At 41.7% G+C, this 24085-nt stretch overlaps 1 protein-coding gene across 1 annotated transcript in view; it reads left to right on the top strand.

Moving 5' to 3' along the window:
- FAM177B (family with sequence similarity 177 member B) overlaps positions 1-22578 on the top strand; it is an 85693-nt gene extending 63115 nt beyond the window's left edge. The window contains exons 3-5 of the mRNA XM_075337972.1: positions 16998-17064; positions 21035-21132; positions 21444-22578. Coding sequence (XP_075194087.1) covers positions 16998-17064; positions 21035-21132; positions 21444-21626 — 348 coding nt within the window. The 3' untranslated portion in view covers positions 21627-22578. The remainder of the gene's footprint in view (positions 1-16997; positions 17065-21034; positions 21133-21443) is intronic.
- The last annotated feature ends 1507 nt before the right edge of the window (positions 22579-24085 follow it).

Here is a 24085-nt window from a genome sequence, read left to right as displayed (position 1 = left end):
CTCAGATACATACAGATTGCAACAACATACTAAAGCAGTTAGTGGAGCAAACACTCCAATGTATCATTGAGACCTGTCAAGCCAACGTCATTAAACTTAACATATACTATATATCTGCAATAAGTTAAACCATACAATCTACTTTAAATAACAGAATCTGAAGGAGGACTCGGATAAGAATTCAAAGGGGTTATTATTAAAAAAAAAAAACAGGGGCCCTTGTGGGCGTGATACCATGGATTTACATGAGCAACTGTCACGTGTGCTCCTTCAGAATCTCGCGTGCACGCGCTTACCATTCTCGCCGCCGCCTCATCTTGGTATTTACATGTCGGCTTCTGACGCGCACTGCGCATGCTCAGAAGCCTCCTGCGGTTCCGGTCAGCATTTTTCCTTACATTTGTATTTACACTCTGGGCGATAAATTGTGGTTTTCTTTTTTGGGTATATGTATGCAAATCTGGATTACGTATTCGCTAACATAACTGTACCAATATTTTATATATACGCTATTATATTAATGAGTATCTTCTATCATATCGTATAGAGACTTGATTTCTACCAAACACAGTTGGTGTTTCATCTATATACCCACATCCGCTTACTCGGGGTTCATTCTTTAGAAGAAGAGCGGTATTCTTCCCTTTTTTGAACTATTTATCTGTATTATAAATATGCCGTCACACATGGTTTATATGAATACCTGCGGCATTACCCATACAGGGGTACGGTTCACTTTGTGCCCGCCGTCATTTTGTCAATAGTCTAGTATTCCATTGTATTGATTTTAGAATGAAACACTACCTCCTGTATTACAAAATTCTAATAAAGCTTTAGACAACTTGCTAGATTCAGAAATACTGTGGTCTCCACAGTAGACAACTTAAAAAAAATGTTAAATTCTGATTTATTAAACCCAATTTATCTCCACAGATCCTAAGTTCTTTTAAAATCCATTGTTACAGAGATGTCAATAGACAACTGACTTGGTTTGACACATTATTAGCGGAGTCTAAACCATAGAAAAAGACAATCTCTACTGTATATAAACAAATCACCTCTCTCCATAAACCAAAAAAAGCTACCATTTATTAATAAATGGGAACAGGATCTAAACAAGATATTCTCAACTAGCAGTAGACAAGTTATTAGTAGCTCCAAAAGTTTTATCTACATATGTTTGTATGCATGAAAATGGATATAAAATGCTTACAAGGTGGAAAACTACTTCAACTATAACTCCATAGTTTTTATAATAATTACAATTTAGTATGTTGGAGATGTCAATCGGAAAGTGGGACATATTTTTATGTTGTGGCTTTGCACCAAAATTAAGAATTACTGGTCAGAGAATTTGAATGCCATAAAGAAAATTCTTGAAAATTAGTCTGAACCTATATCCAGAAATGTCTACCACACTAATCCCAGGAGATAACCCCTGAAAACAAAGTTCCCCTACTTAGACACTGACTAGAATCAGCTAGAATTCTGGTCCAAACATTGTGGAAGTCTGATGCAGATCCTTCAATTAGTCAATGGAAACACAAAGTTGAATAAATATATAAAACTTGAAAAACTATCAAGCTGGGAATTCAGAAGACATATGTTTCAAATAAATCTGACCCACATAGTGATTTTACATAGAATCCCCTACAGAATTAAACATCCGCATGAGAATTCCAATGCAGACAGATGCTTTAATCCAGGTCTGGGAAATCTTTTAGGAGAACATCTTCTGCCTCATCAAGAAGCATGCCCAAGCATTGTAGGGAGGTGTCTTGCTAAATTCTACTAAAAAGGGGGCTGAAAGCCCGTACTTACGAAGCGCTCACTGATATCCTAATCAGGCACGAATACTAACATTCTTTATAGCAAGATACTATTTATTTTAATAGCACATGAATAGGTAATGGTACATAGGCATTTAGAACTATAGTCATAGAATCTTATACAATAACAGAAATATGCATCAACATTACCGTTTGTTGTAGCAATCCTTTCACATCGGAGGGAACTCGATTTAATGATAAGGAAACAACATGGCATTTTGCATCACAGGAGCAGTGCGTACACTTCAATGTCCTGGAAGGTTTCCCTAACATTAAGCGAGTCCGGTGTATTTTTATAGGAAAACTTTGTAGGTTGTGTTTAAATGGTCACCAGCATGTGACAGCTGAGTCATGTTCATGTAACTTGACCACAAACTGCTGTGGGCACCAGCAGCTTCCTGCACATTTACTTGTACATCCTGCCAGTTGACAACTGACCGACTACAGTTGACCATAGTGTTAGTGAAATATTGCAAAAATTGCAATGAGCCGTAAATTTCATATGCAAGTTTCCTTACACCTGTCTTTAAGCCAACCACAAGTTTCCGGTAAGTGGAACTGTAAATGTTACTTCCTCATTATCTTAAAATCTGTTTGACATGTATTCTTTGGTCATCATAGTGAAATTGGTTATCCAGAGGACATCTCTTTGATACTGAATTATTGATAGGTCAAATAATATCTGGGATTACTCTTATCTTTTGATTATGATCCCTATCTAAATCACATTCAGTCTTCAGTCATATCACATTGGTATCACAATCGGTCCTTGATCCCAGGGATTATTTTCCATCATCAGTATTCCACTAGAGGAAGATCACTCGGAAAACACCATACCATGACCAAGAAATATCGTTTGCCACAAATTTTGTTTTCTTGGTTTGTTTAAATAAACATTGAATCACAAATATAATCACTTTCACTACTTTGTACAGTATATTAAAACTAAAAGCAATATTATCTGAAAAGCTCCCTTGAATATCATGTGTTTTGGCATTTGCTCAATATTCAAAGGAATCATTACACATTACATTTTCCGATATGTTACTACAAGTTTCGAGGAAGATCACTCGGAATATACCATACCATGACCAAGAAATATCGCTTTTAATAGGACACTAACATTGACTTTGCCACAGATTTTGATTTCTTGGTTTGTTTGGATAAACGTTGAATCACAACTATGTATATTAAAACTAAAAGCAATATTATCTGAAAAGCTCCCTTGAACATCATGTGTTTTGGCATTTGCTCGATATTCAAAGGAATCATTACACATTACATTTCCCGATATGTTATTACAAGTTTCACTAGACCCATTTATGAACATATTGGCATAAGGCCATAACATATCATGAATTGTCCTTTCCACTAAGCTGAGTTTAAAAGCATCTACAGTATTTATAGCTGTCCCAAAACTTATTTTTATATTCCCCATAGGGATGAATCCCAAGTTAGTCAGTCCAGTCTTTTTTCTTGGTACCCAAATTCCTCCCTTAAAAGCCAGATATTGCAAATTGGTGACTGTTGCATTCAAATTGCCTTGCCACCATGGAAGATTGATCCATCCCACTACGGAAATGGGTACTGTGGTATTCTATAGACGAACATTTTAAGTGTCTTTGAACATTTTAAGTGTCTTTATCAGCAAGATGATCAGAACAACTTTTCCACTTTAAGATTTCCTCCATCGATACCAGGACATCCAGATAAGGGATACTGGTGGCTCTAACCGAAGAATGTGTACAGATCCAGCAATCTGTGTGTTGAAAATGTGATGGTGCATCAGAAATTTATTCGCCATAGGTTCCTCCTGATGTAGACTTGTCCATCCAACGACCAAAGAGGCAAACATCAAACACAGGAATTTCTCCATCTCATCACTATCGAGCTCTTCCCAGTAACCGATACCATGAATTCCGCTTATTTACAACACCTTCTGCAAATAAAGATACACTATTATTCCTGTAAATAACATTTTTCTTGTGGGACATATTCCCACTTCTCCACTCCTGGTCTCATTATCAGGAGAGTACGATCTTTTCCGACCGCTATTACCTCTGTCTCTGAGGGCGGTCCTTGGAGGTTTTGAATCCATATTTTTGCTCCTACATTTGTAATATTAGAGGATCCAAAACCTTTAGTACCCCGTATTGTTAATTCTGCCGGGGCAGTTCCTTCTCTTATTTCAGACAAGTTTATTGGAATTAACATCTGAGCCACCTTCTGGTGTTTCACCAAGATCAAAGGTTAATTTCCCAAATTTAGCATTAGTACCTTGATTTCTCCCTGATAATCTGCATCTATTACCCCTCCCACCACTATGGCTCCTTTTAACGCTAAACTAGAACGAGTGGCTATTTGACCATAATGATCCTTTGGTATCTGGCAACCCAATCCTGTTGAAATTGGTTTTACCTTACCTGGGGGTACCACGACAGTTTCCAATGTACTGAGGTCTAAACCTGCTGAATAAGGTGGCGCTCTTTCTTGTGTGCCCAAACAGCTGTACCTTGCCTTGTCAACTGTTGGACTGACTTGTCTGATGGCTGCTGCTTTATCTGCTTCTGAATTAAACAAACGTTCAAGTGAGTTAGTAGGGACATGAGCATCGACATGAAATACAGTGGTCTTGGTAGATTGAATAATCCCTTCACTGTCTTGCCACACTTCCTTGACTATCTCAAACGCATTTTGCTGTTCCTCTCCCCAGTGGAACTCATATTTTTTCCTCGTTACTTTGTACAAATGAGCCAACATTTGTCCCAAATGAAAGATATGTTGTCTCCAAAAATCAAACAATCCAATATAAGACTGAGTCTCCTGTTTGGATTTAGGGACCGGAAAATTAATAATTTTCTGTCTGGCATTGGGCAAGATCTCTCTGTGCCCCTTGTTCCACTGAATCCCTAGACATGTAACCACCTGAGACGGTCCTTGATCCTTGGCATCATTGATTTCCCATCCTTTACCCCTCATATGAGCAACCAGTTTTGTCAATTGATCTTTCCCACTTTGCTCATCTTGTCCTTGTATCATTATATCATTGATATAATGTGAGATCTGCATTTCCTTATGACAAGACATAACCCCAAAAGAGAATTTTCCTTCGGTTAGATTAAGAGTCATCTCTATAGGGACATCAATTCCCAAAATATATTCTGGTATAGGAACTACCAGCACCGTATACTGCTTGATAGGTAAATTAACTATCTTCAAAGCTACCTGTGTCTGAACCCCGGTGATCACTTGACCACCTAGTCCAGCAATTTTTACTCGAGGTCCTTTTATTTTTTCTGGGTTTCCATGAATTAAAGTAGCCTCCGCCCCCGTGTCAATCAAAGCTGGGACTCTTTGAACATTTCCCCCTTTCCAATGTATGCTAAGATTGACGTAGAGACGTTCGTCCCTTTTTATTAATAGGGGGGCTTAGCTGGCTACCTATGGTAAATCACTTCCTTCTGAACTTTCATTTACACAGACTTCAGTCTGTGTATAAGCCCTTCTTTCCGTGACCTTTGTGGCCACGGCTGCAGCCAGTTTTTCCCATGGATAAACTGACTGAAAATCTTCCCAAGACACTTTCTTTTTGGGTTTTCCCCTTTTCCCTCTGATTTCTTTACCTTGGGGGTTTTTGAGCCCCCTTCCACATTTGTAGTGGTCACATTCTTTGCGGATTTAACTTTCTGTTTGTACAACTTCCATAATTCTCCTGTCTCCTTTCCATCAATCCTTTCCTTATTGATCCCGGCTTTAAGCAAAGCCTGGAACATGTCTTTGTGAGACACTCGTGGGGCCTCCCCTACTGATTTCTCTTTCCAATCAGGATTGTTTGGCTTACTGTTACCAACATGGCCTCCAGGGGACGATTTATCCCACTGTCCCATATCCTGTAACTCCCTCATCCTCCCTAGAACTACACCGTTTGATTCTCCAGTCAGCGCTACAGTTAAGGTTAAAATAACTGTTTTGTATGCTGGAGGAGCATGTTTAACCAGCTTATTTCTTATGCTGGCTGTCAATGGGTACTGGAGATAATCATCATCCATTCTCAAAAGAGGAAGAGAATTCCTCATGGCTTCTTTTTTCAGCCTTTCCATACCATCTTTTAAGGTATACCAAGGTTTATCATTGATAGGAAAGGCTGCTTCTGATGGGTATTTGTCCAGAAAAGCATGGGCTAAGATCATGATTAAGTTTTGAGTACCATGCTTATTTTGATTAACAAAATAATTTTTTATTGATCTCTGAATTACTGGGTCCTGAGACATGGTGACAAATTTTGCCACGTCTCCGGCATCAAAGTGCACTCCACCTCCTCCGAGATCGTGCACCCTGACCAACCAGGGAATTTCTCCTTCTCCTGGTTTTTGTCTAAACTGTGTTAAAATGCTATCAACTTCTCCCTGAGAGTAATCTTCAATGGTTACTCGATTTTTTTACATGAGGAATCGTTCTCTCATTTGTGATGGCATTACCATCTTCGTCATATTGCAGATTTCCCTGACCATCCCGGACATGTTCCCGGATGATCTTATTCTCTGTCCTCTCTAGGCGCCTCCTTACTGAATTAGCCTGAATCTTCCCTTTATGGTAATCCTCCTCATCAGATGATGAAGATGAATCCCACACATCCCCATCCCAAGTATCGGGATCCCAGTTTATAGCAGCTGAGACGATACTTTTATGTACTTTGGTTTTATTTACTTTTCCTCTTCTTTTCTTGTACTTATTTTGAGCAATTTTTATGGCAGCTTTTTCTGCCACATTCTGATAATGTTCCAATTTATCCTTCAACAGTCTGGTATTACATTCCATAACTGTTTTCAGGCAACCTAATTCTATCAACTTTTGTTCCATCTGGGAACTTTTCTTCTGTATCTTTAGATTACGCTCATGCATTACACTATATGCACTTGCCAAAATCCAGATGTGCCGTCCTAAAGACACTACATTACCTGCTTTCACAGGGACACTACCGAATACATTCACAACATCAGTAGCTTCACTACCCTTAAGCTTATCCTGCCATTGTTTGCGCCGTGCTAAAGACACTACATCACCTGCTTTCACAGGGGCCCTACTGAGTACATTCACAACATCAGTAGCTTCACTACCCTTAAGCTTGTCCTGCCATTGTTCTGCCAATGCACAATTGACCAATTCATGTGCTATAAGATTGTAGGGAGCCTCAGTCCAGCTGGGGATCTCCACAACAACCTCCTTAACATTATCCTTACGTTTTCTGAACATTTTGACACTATGCAAAAAGATTGAAAAAAAATATCTAGAAATTTGCCAAATATATGTTTTTAATTTCTAAATTACAAAAATTCGTTACTTCTTATAGAAGTAATCCTGCCGACTACGCCAATTTATGTCTTGCTAAATTCTACTAAAAAGGGGGCTGAAAGCCCGTACTTACGAAGCGCTCACTGATATCCTAATCAGGCACCAATACTAATATTCTTTATAGCAAGATACTATTTATTTTAATAGCACATGAATAGTTAATGGTACATAGGCATTTAGAACTATAGTCATAGAATCTTATACAATAACAGAAATATGCATCAACATTACCGTTTGTTCTAGCAATCCTTTCACATCGGAGGGAACTCGATTTAATGATAAGGAAACAACATGGCATCTTGCATCACAGGACCAGTGCGTACACTTCAATGTCCTGGAAGGTTTTCCCTTACATTAAGCGAGTCCGGTGTATTTTTATAGGAAAACTTTGTAGGTTGTGTTTAAATGGTCACCAGCATGTGTGTTACGGTTGCTGCGAGCACTGGAGACTAAGTCCAGATTTCTTGCTACTGCACATGTGCGAGCACTGGAGACTAAGTCCAGATTTCTTGCTACTGCACATGTGCGAGCGCTGGAGACTAAGTCCAGATTTCTTGCTACTGCACATGTGCGAGCGCTGGAGACTAAGTCCAGATTTCTTGCTACTGCACATGTGCGAGCGCCGGAGACTAAGTCCAATCTTGGAGCCATTGCACATGTGCGGGTGACATCATCGCTGACACGAGGTCACATGTCTCTGACACCTTCTATGCCGATTGGTCGCTGGTCATGTGCTTGTGACGTCTTGCTCGGTGATAGGCCAGCATGACGTCACTCCTGTCATTCTGGCAGCGGATTGGCTCTGGTGTCCTCCATCTTGGATGAGGCACAGAGTCTATATAAGACCCTGACACACGCCGCATGGTGCTCAGTCCTCTTGGTTCATGCATATGAGTAGACGCTCTGTGCGCGTTCCTCTAGGCATTCCTCTGTCTATGCTAGGTGAGCGCTACCGGCAGGGTAGCGTTCTTATACCTTACAGCTTCGGCTGCTGTCCGTATCCTTACCTCTTAGGGGAGCGGACATAGGCAGGTGCCTGAGGCACATGGTCTGGCTGGGCCTTGTGATTCTACTCGTAGGTGGACGTTGCCGCTAGGGTAACGTTCCTTATACTGCGTCTGGCAGTTGTTCGTATCCTCGCACACTAGGGGAGCGAACAGAGGTAGGAGCTTTGTGCGGCTTACGCTGCTGTTCGTCTCTTTTGCACCACTAGAAGAGCGGACCTAGGCAGGTGCCATATCTAGTGGTTCGTGTCCTCGCACACTAGTGGAGCGAACGCAGGTAGGAGCTTTGTGCGGCTTACGCTGCTGTTCGTCTCTTTTGCACCACTAGAAGAGCGGACCTAGGTAGGTGTCATTTCGCACACATTGCCTTTGTCTCTGTGATTATTAACAGAGATCATTCCACACACCCTCCAAGTAAGGGAGGAATTGCTTTACTTTCTTATTATATCCTACTGTGAGTTAACAGAGGTATTGCACTCTGCCATAGTCTGCAGCAAAGTCTTTGCACGGTGGACCCTGACTGTCTAATACTCCTTTCGGTTATTATCAGACAGCCCCCCGTAACATTAGGACTGAGCCAAGGGTCTGGCAGTTATGGCAGAATATCAGCAGTTACACCGTTACATACAAGTACTTGAGTCACGGCTCAAGAGTATAGAGGATAAACCTCAGACCATGGTGACATCTGCACATGATCCTCGACTTGCTCTACCAAACAGATATTCTGGCGATGCCAGATCATGTCGTGGTTTCATTAGTCAGTGTCAGATACACCTAGAGGTTAACTCTTCTCGCTTCTCTACGGAGAGGTCCAGAGTAGGCTTTATCATCTCCTTACTTCAGGACAAAGCCTTAGAATGGGCGACTCCCCTATGGGAGCGCTCTGATGTGGTTACTCTGAGACATCAAGACTTTCTTGATGCTCTTAAGGCGGTATTCATGGGTCCGCAGGTTACCCATGATGCGGCCCTGAGACTGTTAGATCTATCTCAGGGTTCATTATCCACTAGTTCTTATGCCATTGCTTTTAGAACTCTGGTGGCAGAACTAGATTGGCCAGAGAAGGTGTTGATTCCTATCTTCTGGAGAGGGTTGGCAGGCTATGTCAAGGATGCCCTTGCTACTCGTGAGGTCCCTGCTTCTCTGGAGGACTTGATCACAGTAGCAACGAGGATCGATATACGCCACAAGGAACGTAGACTCGAGGTCTCTTCCTCACGCCCTAAGCATCGGGCTATTCCAGTTGTTGAGGGTCCACTACCATCTTCCTCAGCATCTGAAACATCTCCCACTCCTATGGAGTTAGGTCATACGTTCTCCAGACTACGCAAGTCTGGTCCTCCTATATGTTACGTATGTCGTCAGGCTGGGCACTATGCCAACAAGTGTCCTAGTCGTCAGGGAAACTCCCTGGTCTAGTAACCATTAGAGGGGGGTTACTAGAGACGTCTTCTGCACCCTCTAAGTGTTGTATCCCAGGTCAGCTCTCGTTATCTGAGAATACATGGCCTATTATGGCTTTTGTGGATTCCGGAGCTGACGGGATTTTTGTGTCCTCAGGATTTGTAAAGGGACACAATATTCCCTCTATCATGTTAGAGGCGCCTATTCCTGTCCGTGTTGTTAATGGAACTATGTTGTCTGACTCCATTACATTGAGGACAGTTCCCTTGCGCCTTTCCCTGTCTCAGGGTCACATAGAGGAGATTTCTTTTCTTGTTTTACCTGAGGGTATAGACGACGTCCTTCTGGGTCTTCCATGGCTTCGGACTCATGCTCCTCACATTGACTGGGAGTCTGACAGCATTATTAGTTGGGGTTCGAAATGTCAGTCCCAATGTCTTCCCTTACCACCTAAGGTCGTTGCGGTTGCATCAACTGATCTCTCTCCCATACCTACACCCTATTTGGATTTCGCTGACGTGTTCTCCAAACAGGGTGCTGAGGTTCTTCCACCCCATAGGCCGTATGACTGTGCCATAGACCTTATCCCAGGTTCGGTTCCACCTAAAGGCAGGGTTTACCCCCTGTCGATACCTGAGTCGGAGGCCATGTCGACCTATATAAGAGAGAGCTTAGAGAAGGGGTTCATTCGTAAGTCTGTCTCTCCCGCGGGAGCTGGGTTTTTCTTTGTTCGGAAGAAAGAGGGTGATTTGCGTCCCTGCATAGATTACAGGGGTCTCAACGCAATCACAATAAAGAACAAATACCCATTACCTTTAATTTCGGAGCTCTTTGACAGACTGAGAGGAGCTCAAGTTTTTACGAAGTTGGATCTGCGGGGTGCGTATAACTTGGTACGAATTCGAAAGGGTGACGAATGGAAGACCGCTTTTAACACCCGAGACGGTCACTATGAATACCTCGTCATGCCTTTTGGGTTATGTAATGCACCCGCAGTATTTCAGGACTTCGTAAATGATGTGTTCAGGGATTTACTGTTATCCTCAGTAGTGGTGTATCTGGACGACATCCTGATTTTTTCTCCTGATCTGGAGACTCATCGTCAGGATGTCGTTCGTGTCCTTTCCCGTTTAAGGGAGCACTCATTGTTTGCTAAACTCGAGAAATGTGTATTCGAGCAGTCCTCATTGCCTTTTTTGGGTTACATTATCTCACAAGAGGGTCTGGCTATGGATCCTGCGAAGCTCTCTGCTGTCCTGCAATGGTCCGAACCTCATTCCTTGAAGGCGGTGCAACGCTTCTTAGGATTCATAAATTATTACAGGCAGTTCATACCCCATTTTTCTACTTTGGTGGCCCCTTTGGTGGCCTTGACTAAGAAAGGTGCTAATCCCAAAGCCTGGTCTACTGAGACATCTCAGGCTTTTGAGGCAGTAAAAAGACACTTTTCAACTGCTCCCGTTCTTCAAAGACCCGATGAGAGTAAGCCCTTCCTCTTAGAGGTTGATGCCTCTTCAGTGGGTGCTGGTGCAGTCTTGTATCAAAAGAACGGTGCAGGTAGAAAAAGGCCGTGTTTCTTCTTTGCTAAAACCTTTTCACCGGCAGAGAGAAACTATACCATTGGGGATAGGGAACTGCTCGCCTTGAGATTAGCCTTGGAGGAGTGGCGTCACTTGCTGGAAGGAGCGAAACATCCTTTCCAGGTCTATACAGACCATAAGAATCTGACGTACTTACAAACCGCTCAGCGTCTGAATCCTCGCCAAGCCCGCTGGTCCTTGTTTTTCTCCCGCTTTCACTTCTCCATCAACTATTTGTCTGGGAGTAAGAATAACAAGGCAGACGCCCTGTCTCGCTCTATGCTTTCTACCCAGGAAGAGATTGACGAACCTCGTCTTATCCTTCCCTCCAGGGTTTTTCATACGCTCTCCCCTGTGACGTTAGACCAAATCCCACCGGGCAAGACCTTTGTTCCGCCTGATCGACAGAATGATATACTGTCATGGGCCCACACCTCAAAGGTGGGTGGGCATTTTGGTATTAGGCGGACACGAGAGTTACTGGAGAGGTGGTATTGGTGGCCACACTTAGCCAGCCACGTCAAGAGATATGTCGGTTCCTGCTACTCGTGTGCTCGCAACCGTCCATTACGGCAGAGACCGGCTGGGCTCTTGCATCCTTTACCAGTGCCAGATAGACCATGGGAGGTGGTAGGCATGGACTTTGTGGGTGATCTTCCATGTTCACAGGGACATAGATTTGTGTGGGTCATTACGGACCATTTCTCCCGGATGGTTCATCTCGTACCGTTATCGAGAATCCCATCTTCCAGGGTACTAGCCAAACTATTCCTCAAGCATGTCTTTAGGCTTCACGGGATGCCAGATCGTATCATTTGTGATAGAGGCCCGCAATTTACTTCCCGTTTCTGGCGAGATCTTTGTAGCCTTCTGCAAATTGAGTTGAATCTCTCTTCGGCATACCATCCGGAGACCAATGGTTTGGTTGAACGTACCAATCAATCTATGATTATATACCTTCGACACTTTGTTGCTGAGAACCACGATAACTGGTCCTCCCTCCTACCCTGGGCAGAATTTGCCCTTAACAATTCGCTGGCTGAGGCCACTGGGCAGACACCGTTCGTACTCAATAATGGGCAACACCCTAGGGTACCGGTACCGTTTCCCGCTGCTGCACCTCCTCCTCTTGTGGCCGACTGGGCAACTAATGCCAGAGAGGTTTGGGATCGGACTCAAGAGTCGATCCAAGCAGCTAAGGACCGTATGAAGACGGTGTCCGATCGGTTTCGTCGCCCGGCTCCTGTCTTTTCTCCAGGGGACTTTGTGTGGCTCTCTGCAAAACACGTGAGACTTAGAGTGAGCTCTGTCAAATTTGCTCCTCGCTTCCTGGGTCCTTATGAGGTTCTTCGACAGGTAAATCCTGTAGTCTATCAATTGAAGTTACCTGTCCATCTTAGGATTCATGACAAATTCCATGTCTCACTGCTAAAGCCGGCTATTTTACCTCACGCTCGTGAAGTGCACTCTCCTGCCTCTGATTCCTCTCGCTCTAGCTATGAGGTACGAGCCATAGTTGGTTCTAAGATGGTTAGAGGGCGCAGGTTCTTCTTGATAGATTGGGAGGGCTATGGCCCGGAACATCGCTCTTGGGAGCCTGAGGAGGCTGTCCATGCTCCCAACTTAGTTGCCGATTATCTGCGTCGCCGGGAGGGAGGTCCTTGAGGGGGAGGTACTGTTACGGTTGCTGCGAGCACTGGAGACTAAGTCCAGATTTCTTGCTACTGCACATGTGCGAGCACTGGAGACTAAGTCCAGATTTCTTGCTACTGCACATGTGCGAGCGCTGGAGACTAAGTCCAGATTTCTTGCTACTGCACATGTGCGAGCGCTGGAGACTAAGTCCAGATTTCTTGCTACTGCACATGTGCGAGCGCCGGAGACTAAGTCCAATCTTGGAGCCATTGCACATGTGCGGGTGACATCATCGCTGACACGAGGTCACATGTCTCTGACACCTTCTATGCCGATTGGTCGCTGGTCATGTGCTTGTGACGTCTTGCTCGGTGATAGGCCAGCATGACGTCACTCCTGTCATTCTGGCAGCGGATTGGCTCTGGTGTCCTCCATCTTGGATGAGGCACAGAGTCTATATAAGACCCTGACACACGCCGCATGGTGCTCAGTCCTCTTGGTTCATGCATATGAGTAGACGCTCTGTGCGCGTTCCTCTAGGCATTCCTCTGTCTATGCTAGGTGAGCGCTACCGGCAGGGTAGCGTTCTTATACCTTACAGCTTCGGCTGCTGTCCGTATCCTTACCTCTTAGGGGAGCGGACATAGGCAGGTGCCTGAGGCACATGGTCTGGCTGGGCCTTGTGATTCAACTCGTAGGTGGACGTTGCCGCTAGGGTAACGTTCCTTATACTGCGTCTGGCAGTTGTTCGTATCCTCGCACACTAGGGGAGCGAACAGAGGTAGGAGCTTTGTGCGGCTTACGCTGCTGTTCGTCTCTTTTGCACCACTAGAAGAGCGGACCTAGGCAGGTGCCATATCTAGTGGTTCGTGTCCTCGCACACTAGTGGAGCGAACGCAGGTAGGAGCTTTGTGCGGCTTACGCTGCTGTTCGTCTCTTTTGCACCACTAGAAGAGCGGACCTAGGTAGGTGTCATTTCGCACACATTGCCTTTGTCTCTGTGATTATTAACAGAGATCATTCCACACACCCTCCAAGTAAGGGAGGAATTGCTTTACTTTCTTATTATATCCTACTGTGAGTTAACAGAGGTATTGCACTCTGCCATAGTCTGCAGCAAAGTCTTTGCACGGTGGACCCTGACTGTCTGATACTCCTTTCGGTTATTATCAGACAGCCCCCCGTAACAATGTGACAGCTGAGTCATGTTCATGTAACTTGACCACAAACTGCTGTGGGCACCAGCAGCTTCCTGCACATTTACTTGTACATCCTGCCAGTTGACAACTGACCGACCACAGTTGACCATAGTGTTAGTGAAATATTGCAATGAGCCGTAAATTTCATATGCAAGCTTCCTTACACCTGTCTTTAAGCCAACCACAAGTTTCCGGTAAGTGGAACTATAAATGTTACTTCCTCATTATCTTAAAATCTGTTTGACATGTATTCTTTGGTCATCATAGTGAAATTGGTTATCCAGAGGACATCTCTTTGATACTGAATTATTGATAGGTCAAATAATATCTGGGATCACTCCTTTCTTTTGATTATGATCCCTATCTAAATCATATTCAGTCTTCAGTCATATCACATTGGTATCACAGGAGGTCATACAGGCACCTGGAGGCCACACACTACTGAGCCTCATTTCCTTGTCTTGAAGAATTTCTACTGAAGCTGGATCAGCCTGTAATTTGATTTTCTACTTTGATTTGGAGTAGTATTCCAAATCCAGACATCCATGAGACATCAAATTTTGCCTTTCCTTGATCCTTCTTATGTTTTATTTTTCTCAGTGCATTCCACTATGTAATGAATAAAGATTTTAAACTGAAATATTTCCTTTATTCAGATCTGTAGTTATCACTCACAGTTCGTTCTGCAGTGAGATAAGGAAAGCAGAGAGCGGCCGTCATATCACACTGGTAACGTCTACTTTTATTAACAATGAGCTATAGACAGTAGCATAGCTACGGGGTGTGCGAGGGGCAGAGGGAGGTGGTCGCCCAGGGCCTCTTATCTGAAGGGGCACACCCAGAGCTTATGAGCTGCGGATGCTGTAGGGGCAGAGCAGAAGCTACTTCCCAAATAAAGAAAACACATCCTAGTGGTGCAGCCAGGACCTGCAATGATGTCATGATCATGTGACTGTGTGGCAGGAGTCGCAGAGTTTTGCCGAGCAGGAAGCATCAGGAGATGGTGACACGTGACCGGACATCATTTTAGGATATGTTGTTGAAAACCCAAAAAGATGGAAGTCTGTGGACTCTAGCTGTGAATGCCTAAAGTCATCATGGCATCTGGACCAGTTGAAGAAGAATGGGGTGAGACACTTCCAGTCAGAGAAGTCAACCAATAAGGTGTCAAAAGTGTGTTACTTAAGAAAGACAACCCCTTCCTATTTAACACTAGAACTACTGAGGTAGTCATTTTGACTACTTTGCACCATGCATTCCTATATAGGTGTCACGAGTCCAGTAGTTCTAGTGTTAAGCAGTGAGCAATAGCACCACATGTAAGAAAAATGTCATAAGACCCAAGAAAGAAAACTTTACATTACAAAGATGAATGCTATAAAAAGAGCAGCAAAGCTTTTCTTATCAGTCACAATATTGTAGCAAAAGTGATACAAAAATTTAACATGGATGAAACTGCAACCATCTCACAGAGACATCCATAGGCTGACCACGGAAGATAACACCTAAACAGGAACGTATTTTGAAAAGAAAATCAACATTCAAGTTCACTGTTGTTAACTAAAGTGGAAAGTTAAACTGGAGTATTTCTTATGACATAATACAGCGTACACTGCAGAGGAATGTGGGTGTCATTCATGAAGAAACCTCTCTTAAAAACCCAAATACAAAAAAAGCCTGCCTACAATTTGCCAGGGTCCATTCTGCAAAATATGAAAACTACTGGAACTTTATAATCTGCAGCGATGAGACCAAGATAAATGGTTTTGGAATTGATAGCTTCAAATATGGTGTCACAAAAGTGAGTAGTAGAAAGAAAATACACTGTGGTTACAGTAAAACATGTTTGTGGCAGTGTCTTTACATTGGGCTGCATCAGCACTGCTGGTTTCGTTCCATTTCAATGATGGCATCATGAACTTTCAGATTTACTTTTCCCATATGTAAAGTGATTTGGAATTAATGGTGCTATACAAGTGAATACAATTATTATCTAGGATGTAGTCTTGTAGTGTTCCCTTTATTTTTTTGAGCAGTGTATACTAGTTGCAAAAACATCATTTAACCCATGATTGACAACAAATTGACTGGTATTTGTGCATCTTGTACATGCAAAAACCAATGGACAACCTGTGCGCAGGCTTAGGAAAAAGTGATGACATACCCAAAGAATGTAAAAAATGACAGATAGATGCAGGTCTAACCTCTCTGGAACCAGAATCTATCCCCAGAATGAGGTATGTGCCAGTCCAAGAAAAAACTATGACCTATGCCTGGGCAAGGGAAGAACTAATATAGTTATCTCATCAAATACATTTATAACATGTTCCATGAATAGCCTATAAATGTGTGATAAATGTAGTTCCTACCTCTGGGACAAGCAGCATAAGAGGTACCATGAGCCAACTCGTGCCACAGCCCCTATGAATGGCTTCCATGAGGTTTCTGATGAAGTGTAGGGCTCTTGTGTGGTTGCTTTTCAAACTGTTTTACAAGTGACTGAAGAAAGACGCATTTGTGGCCACCTTTCTATTCACCGTTTTGAAGATAGATACAGGTTACAGAAATCTATGATTTGAGTTTATGAGACATTGATGGCATTTCCTATAGATACACAGCCTGTTCCAAGGCTAGGAGTGTTGTCAAAGTTCAATTAAAGACAGACAAGTAAAGGTTGGGATATAACACTTCGCCTATCACTGGTCACAGAGGTGATCTCTTTAGCCATTGATTACCCTACCACATATTACCTGAGTGTGTCGAGAAGGGGGGGGGGCAGTGGGGAGAAAGGGCCCAGGTGAGTATTGAAATGGGACCTGCGGTGAGGGTATTTTGTTTGTTTTTGCAGTCTGAGATATTTCAAGATTAATTTCTACTCACTGAAAACTCCCATGAAAAGGGAACTATTTTCATTTATTATGACCAAGACAATTATTGAATGTAGCAAAAGCATCCTGCTCTTATAGACTTACTCTTTGATGTTCTTGTCGGCAGAAGCAGATGAACTGGAGAACATACGTGCAATTTTGGATTCTTCGAATAGCAACAAGCACTTTTTTCAGTAAGTTATCACAGGTATTTATCTTACAGTTCTGGTACAAATGTTGTCAGTAAACTACGATGTTTGTCAACTGGTGAAAACCACCCAATAAGTAAGGGAAGATTATAGAAATTAAGTAATTTTAAATTTAATGTTTTTATTAAAGATTTTCAAAATCTATAGATAGAGTTGAGAAAGATTATTATACAGAACACAGTGGAAAAAAACCCATATACATTCTTATGAAATCAAAGAACACAACTGAGTTTAGAACTGATAGGTCTGACATTGCACCTTGGAGCATAAAAAAGGTTGGAAGGATGTGATCTGTATTTTAAGATATTAGGAAAGCAAGAGAGATAGTTATGTGATGAGGGAAAAAAGCGAAGGTGTAGAAATTAAAAAAAAAATGAGGTGGAGGGTGAACACATAACAAAGAGGAAAATTAATTATTCCTTATGTTACAGCATATAGCAAATGAAATTTCGGGGACTCTATAATGGCACACAAGGTCTCCACTTTTACAAAGATGAATCATCTTGTGGAACCAATCTACTTAAATCGTAGATTGAGGCTATTTCCAGTGCAGAATAATAGTAGATACGCGACTGTTAAAAAGAATCTCAACAGACCCAGACTGAGCTTTGATAGACCCTGAGAGAATGGACACAAAGCTATAAAAAAAAAAGATTCCCAAAATTGGATTAGGCTATCACAACACTACCATATACAGTACAGAATGTAGCATGATACCCCTTTCCTTCTTACAGCGCCAACATTAATCAGAAAGAGAAGGAAATATGGAATGCAGAGACGTAGGGCAATGATATTGAGTAAGAATCTCGCTTTAAGCTTGCACTATAAACTATAGATTTGTCTATAAAAAAAAAATAATTTTTCCAATAATTTCCTGAGATATCAACTTCCAATTCTTTTATCGATTTCTTGATATATCTTAATCTATTTATTTTTGTCACTTTGGCTTAAGAGAGCTTATACAAAAGACACAGTATGTGCGGGCAGAGAATCCTTCAGAAAAATATTTTCAAATTCAAAATAAATGTCTGATATGTCGAAGAGGAGAGGAAGAGTTTTCATTTATGATACTCCAATTTCTAATTTGAGCAACTAACATCAGAGATTGTTAGAGAGGTAAGAGAGGGTAACAATGGAGGAACTAACATCAGAGGTTGTTAAGAGAGCTAAGAGGGGGTAACATTGTGTCTTTAAGGACATGTAGAAAAATGTGGATCTTCACACTCGAACGCAGAGGACACTCCAGATTATAAAAGAAAGGCATAATTGGTCTGGTGCCCAGTGACAGGGAGCCTCTGTTGATCACAAGGTTCTAAGACCACAATTAAATTGAAATAATTTTGAAATTAAATTAGGCCAGGGCTACCCTGCAAGATATAATGTCGCACTATGAAACCACAGCTGCTTTGGTGGCACAACCGTGTCCTTGCATTATAAGGGTCTTAAATACTTAGTTTTCCACCTGGTTACACTAAAGGTAAATTCAAGACTTTTTGTTCCAACTCAGATTCAATCTGATCACTGAGCGGTCTTTGGGATCAGCTTCTGATCAAAACTAATGCTTCTTTGAAAGAAAGCTGTTTTTTCATTTTACAATTAAGCCCCATCGATGATGGAAATCATAAGCTACATCCTTCCTCTACTGGACTCCATTGTTAAACACGTGCAGGGATAGTTCCCATGTTACATGTTTTATTAGATGGGAAAACACTGTCTAAAATGATCCATAAATATATATATTTATTTTTATTATGATGGGCTAGAACTGGTGACTTAGAACCAAAAGTGGCAATCAAGCAAGTGTGTAAGATGACACAGGTTCACAGTACTGACATATGGGAGTGATAAATGATAGAAATGAGCAACTTCTCCATCCTCCTGAACTCATCATTCACTGTGAAAAATTGCTAAAATCTGTCTTCGTTAGGACTACCAGCTTAGTGAGTGACCAGATTACAGCAGCCTATTGGCATCTCTGGAGAGAGGAGCAAACTGAGAAAATAAGCAAAGAGAAACACAGATGGTGCTACTGCTTTCTAGTAAGGATTCTATTTCACTCCAGAGCTGGATTCACATCTACACTGCACATTACTGCTGTACAATGTCCTCCATACTGCTGCTGGACATGTGCTACTTAAAGACAGATGACCAGGAATCCCTCATGTCAGTGTGTGCTGTGTATGGGAGACATCATAGCAGCTAGTGTCCACCAATTAGCTCAGAGACAACTGGAAATTAGGGCTATAACCAGCAGAGCGGTAACCTGGTAGAAAATGAAAGGTACAAATCATATAATGGCCAAAAATACACTGTGTGCAGAAAATTAGGCAAATGAGTATTTTGTTCACATGATACTTTTTATACATGTTGTCCTCCAAGCTGTATATTCTTGAGAGCCAACTACCAATTAAGTAAATCAGGTGATGTGCATCTCTGTAATGAGGAGTGCGGTGTAATGACATCAACACCCTATATAAGGGGTGCTTAATTATTAGGCAACTTCCTTTCCTTTGGCAAAATGGGTCAGAAGAGAGATTTGACGGGCTCTGAAAAGTTCTAAATTGTGAGATGTCTTGCAGAGGGATGCAGAAGTCTTGAAATTGCCAAACTTTTGAAGCGTGATCACTGAAAAATCAAGCGTTTCATGGCAAATAGCCAACAGGGTCGCAAGAAGCGTGATGGGCAAAAAAGACGCAAAATAACTGCCCATGAATTGAGGAGAATCAAGCGTGAAGCTGCCAAGATGCCATTTGCCACCAGTTTGGCCATATTTCACAGCTGCAACGTTACTGGAGTATCAAAAAGCACAAGGTGTGCCATACTCAGGGACATGGCCATGGTAAGGAAGGCTGAAAAACCACCACCTCTGAACAAGAAACATAAGATAAAACATCAAGACTGGGCCAAGAAATATCTTAAGACTGAATTTTCAAAGGTTTTATGGACTGATGAAATGAGGGTGACTCTTGATGGGCCAGATGGATGGGCCAGAGGCTGGATCAGTAAAGGGCAGAGAGCTCCACTCCGACTCAGACGCCAGCAAGGTGGAGTTGGGCACTGGTATGGGCTGGGATCATCAAAGATCAACTTGTGGGACCTTTTTGGGTGGAGGATGGAGTGAAGCTCAACTCCCAGACCTACTGCCAATTTCTGGAAGACAACTTCTTCAAGCCGTGGTACAGGACAAAGTAGGTATCGTTCAAGAAAAACATGATTTTCATGCAGGACAATGCTCCATCACATGCATCCAACTACTCCACAGCATGGCTGGCCAGTAAACATCTAAAAGATGAAAAAATAATGAAATGGCCCCCTTGTTCTCCTGATCTGAACCCCATAGAGAACCTGTGGTCCCTCATAAAATATGAGATCTACAGGGAGGGAAAACAGTGTCTGGGAGGCTGTGGTGGCTGCTGCACGCAATGTGGATCGTAAACAGATCAAGCAATGACAGAATCTATGGATGGTCGGCTGCTGAGTGTCATCAGAAAGAAAGGGGGCTATATTGGTCACCAATTTTTTGGGGTTTTGTTTTTGCATGCCAGAAATATTTATTTCTAAATTTTGTGCAGTTATATTGGTTTACCTGGTGAAAATAAACAAGTGAGATGTGTTTTTGGTTTTTATTAAGTGGCCTAATAATTCTGCACAGTAATCGTTACCTGCACAAACAGATATCCTCCTAAGATAGCCAAATCTAAAAAAAAAAAACACTCCAACTTTCAAAAATATTAAGCTTTGATATTTAGGAGTCTTTTGGGTTAATTAAGAACATAGTTGTTGATCAATAATAAACAAAATCCTCTAAAATACAACTAGCCTAAAATTCTGCACACAGTAGTGTTTATTCTCATGTACACACAACAGCTTATTCTGAAAAATCAACTGAAATGACATACACTTCAATATATTTTTTGTGAGTATTTTTTTAGATGGTCCTATCTTCTCATTTCAGCTTGTGACTACCTCGGGGGAAAGCTGGCAACACTTTTCGGTCTTAATGCTTCGAAATATCAGTACGCCATTGATGAATACCACAGAGCACAAGAAGAGGTAAGACTATAAATTAATTCTAGAGAAATATGCATACAAAGTAAGTGTCCCAAAATCTAAAGTTATCACATGCACCAAAGAGAGTTGAAAAATGGCTGATTGAGGAGACTTACAGCAGCTGGGACAATCGCACCAGAACGTGTGAATGGAGTGTGAGTGGCTTACGTGTGCTGCGGTTTAATTCATTCTCTGATGGAGATCGCCAATCTCTGTACCACTTTAATGTAACCATTTGTGTTAAAAAAAAAAAATCAAGAGAGAAAAAATAGACTACAGCAAAATTGTTGATAAATAAGATTTCAATTTTACAGGACAGTGATTTTGATGATGAAACTGAAGGTGAAAACATGAAGAAAACAAGGGACAAAAATACACCTAATGAAGGACATCACTTACAGATGCAGAGCATGGAGTATGGAAGCATACAGGACAATCTCCCAAAATCCGGGGATAAGTGTCAGCTGGACTTGGAGAGCCTTCGATCAGACAATTAAATCTATTTGCAAAATCCAACTATTTACTTTCTGAAGAGAAGATCTGCTGCATCAAACATGAGCCGATGGGGTTTCCCAAAGGATGGATACATTTTGAGCAAAAGATGGAAAGATCATAAAAGACTGTAACATAATATAAAAGAACCTTGTTAAAGAGAAGGAATTGATGCCTTAGGAGTGCCATATGGACTGGGTTTTCACCTTTCTGTGGCCTTTGATGTTCTATTTTATAATTACAACTTATTGTGGTTAATTTGTCTTTTTTGGACATCTTCGTTCTACTTCCACCATTCCCTAGGGATTACTTCATAACGGCACCAACATAGACACTCACTGGTTTTCCTCTATGGCCAATAGTCTAGACGTCCCTCCAATGATGTCTATATAAGACACAGTGGCTATCTTTAATAGACAACCGCTTCAACGACACAGAGCTGAATAATTTTTAAAAACAATTTACAATTGTGCATTCATAGGGCACTTGGTTTGTTGTGTCAATAAGTAAGTCTTAAGCTAGGGTCACATGACCATGTTTTTTCTCATTAAAGAAAATCGGTCCAATTATACTAACCACACTCAGTTCAAATTATGATCAGAGTTTAATCAGTGGGATCCGATTTTCTGGAATGAGGAGATGGGGAAAAAAATTCTGTATTCTGTCAGTCAGGAAAAATAGTACTGCACTTGACTGATGCCCGATTTTTCCCACAAACTCATTGACGTACATGGCTGAGTACAATCCTATTTACGGATGCAAATTGCGCATGATGCATTTTTTTCTTTGGACAGACTTGGTCCGAAAGAAAATCAGACGTATACGACCCATACAACATTGGTCCAAGTGCAATTTGATGTTTTGTAAAACACTGTTGCCTGCACAAGCCCTTAAACTGCTGTGACAATAATTTTGATTTTCATGTTTTATACAAATTGTAAATTTATAAGCATTTTAATTATTAAATGTCTACCTACAATTTCTTATAATTTGATTTTAGTCTGTAATATTTACCAGTATGTCCACAGCATCCACTTTGTATCCAGGTGAGTGTGTCGAAGTAAAATGTCCGTGGGTTGCATAATGTAAAACTATGTTTGACTATAGACGTTTTTCTCTCTATGTTGTGTCCAACGTTTTCAAAACTCTAAGTTAATGAGTGCAATGTTTTTTTTCCTTTTCTGCAATTATTTTTTGTTTAGTGGCTAATCTCTTTGCCTCTGTTATTTTGGGTCGACCATGGATCATGTATCTCTATCCTAAATATCCCTCTATATAATTTGAGATTCTTCAAATACATTTAATGAACAAAGCTGATGTGACTATCGAAAAATAAGGAACAAAGTCACAATGGAGTTCAGTGACTTAGCCTGTCGTAATAGATGGCCCTGTCAGGAATCCGTACATTGTTCATGGATCTTGCTCTCAGAATTTTCTTTTCTTTCTTTTTTTGGGGAAGGGATGAGGGGAGGATCTAGTTAGGAAACACAACTTAACGCTCCCCAAGCAGAGGATAAATGTGCAAATGTGAACGAACCAGCCCTAATGGGTGACAGTGATTGCTGTTGTGTGGCTAATTTCTTTAACTGCCTTAAGCTCGATCTCAAGACATCGCGACTAAATGGATGAACGACAGGTAAGAAGATCAATCGTGTGCAGCTTAGATAGGTCCACCAAGGACTTTGCCGTTATCTTGATAGTATCAAGCCATTGGGTTGCTGGTCTTCCTCTTTGCCTTGTTTCTTCTATTTGTTGACCATGATCTCCTTCTTCAGTGATTGCTCTCTTTCATATGATGTGTCCAAGGTAGGCAAGTTGCAGCTTGGTGATACTGGCTTCAAGTGACATGTCTTGAAGTTAACGTTCATAATCTCTTTGTGAGTTTAAATTGACATGTACATATACACCCATTATAGGTTCTGTTTCACAGGATCAAAGTAATAATTTCATGATTATTCGTAATCCCATAATGATAAGAATATTTTTTAAATATAATGCTAATTTAACCCACAAAAAATAAGGCAATTTTCTTTATTATACCCGTGAAGTCATAATCCACTGTTCATTATTTAGTGTTTCCTAAACCGATTTAAAATTGTAAATCAGGTGGAAGAAACCAGTTTTTAACACTGAAGAGAACCGTCCTTTATTATTATTTTCAAAGGCAATTATGTTACCCAACGATTTTGAGTTAAGCCACATAGCACAGTATCACGTACTGTACATGTAAATGGTTGCAGCACCCTCCACACGGCAGATATTGGTTATATTACACCTTGACAAAGACTAGGTGGCCAAAAGGCCTTGAATGGATGCCATTATACTGTGGTGTACACAGGCTGACTTGTCTGCTAAGAAGATACACTGATCACCTTGCTGAGGGCCCCTGTCACTGCCATTGCAAGCCTTTCTGGCTGGTGCCGCCAGAGACCACATGAGGGAGGGCACATGCGCAGGTGCCTTG

Source organism: Anomaloglossus baeobatrachus, chromosome 3, assembly GCF_048569485.1.
Source record: "Anomaloglossus baeobatrachus isolate aAnoBae1 chromosome 3, aAnoBae1.hap1, whole genome shotgun sequence".
Classification (NCBI taxonomy): Eukaryota; Metazoa; Chordata; class Amphibia; order Anura; family Aromobatidae; genus Anomaloglossus; species Anomaloglossus baeobatrachus.
The sequence above is the reverse complement of the archived record's forward strand: the minus strand, read 5'-3'. Positions and strand labels throughout refer to the sequence as shown.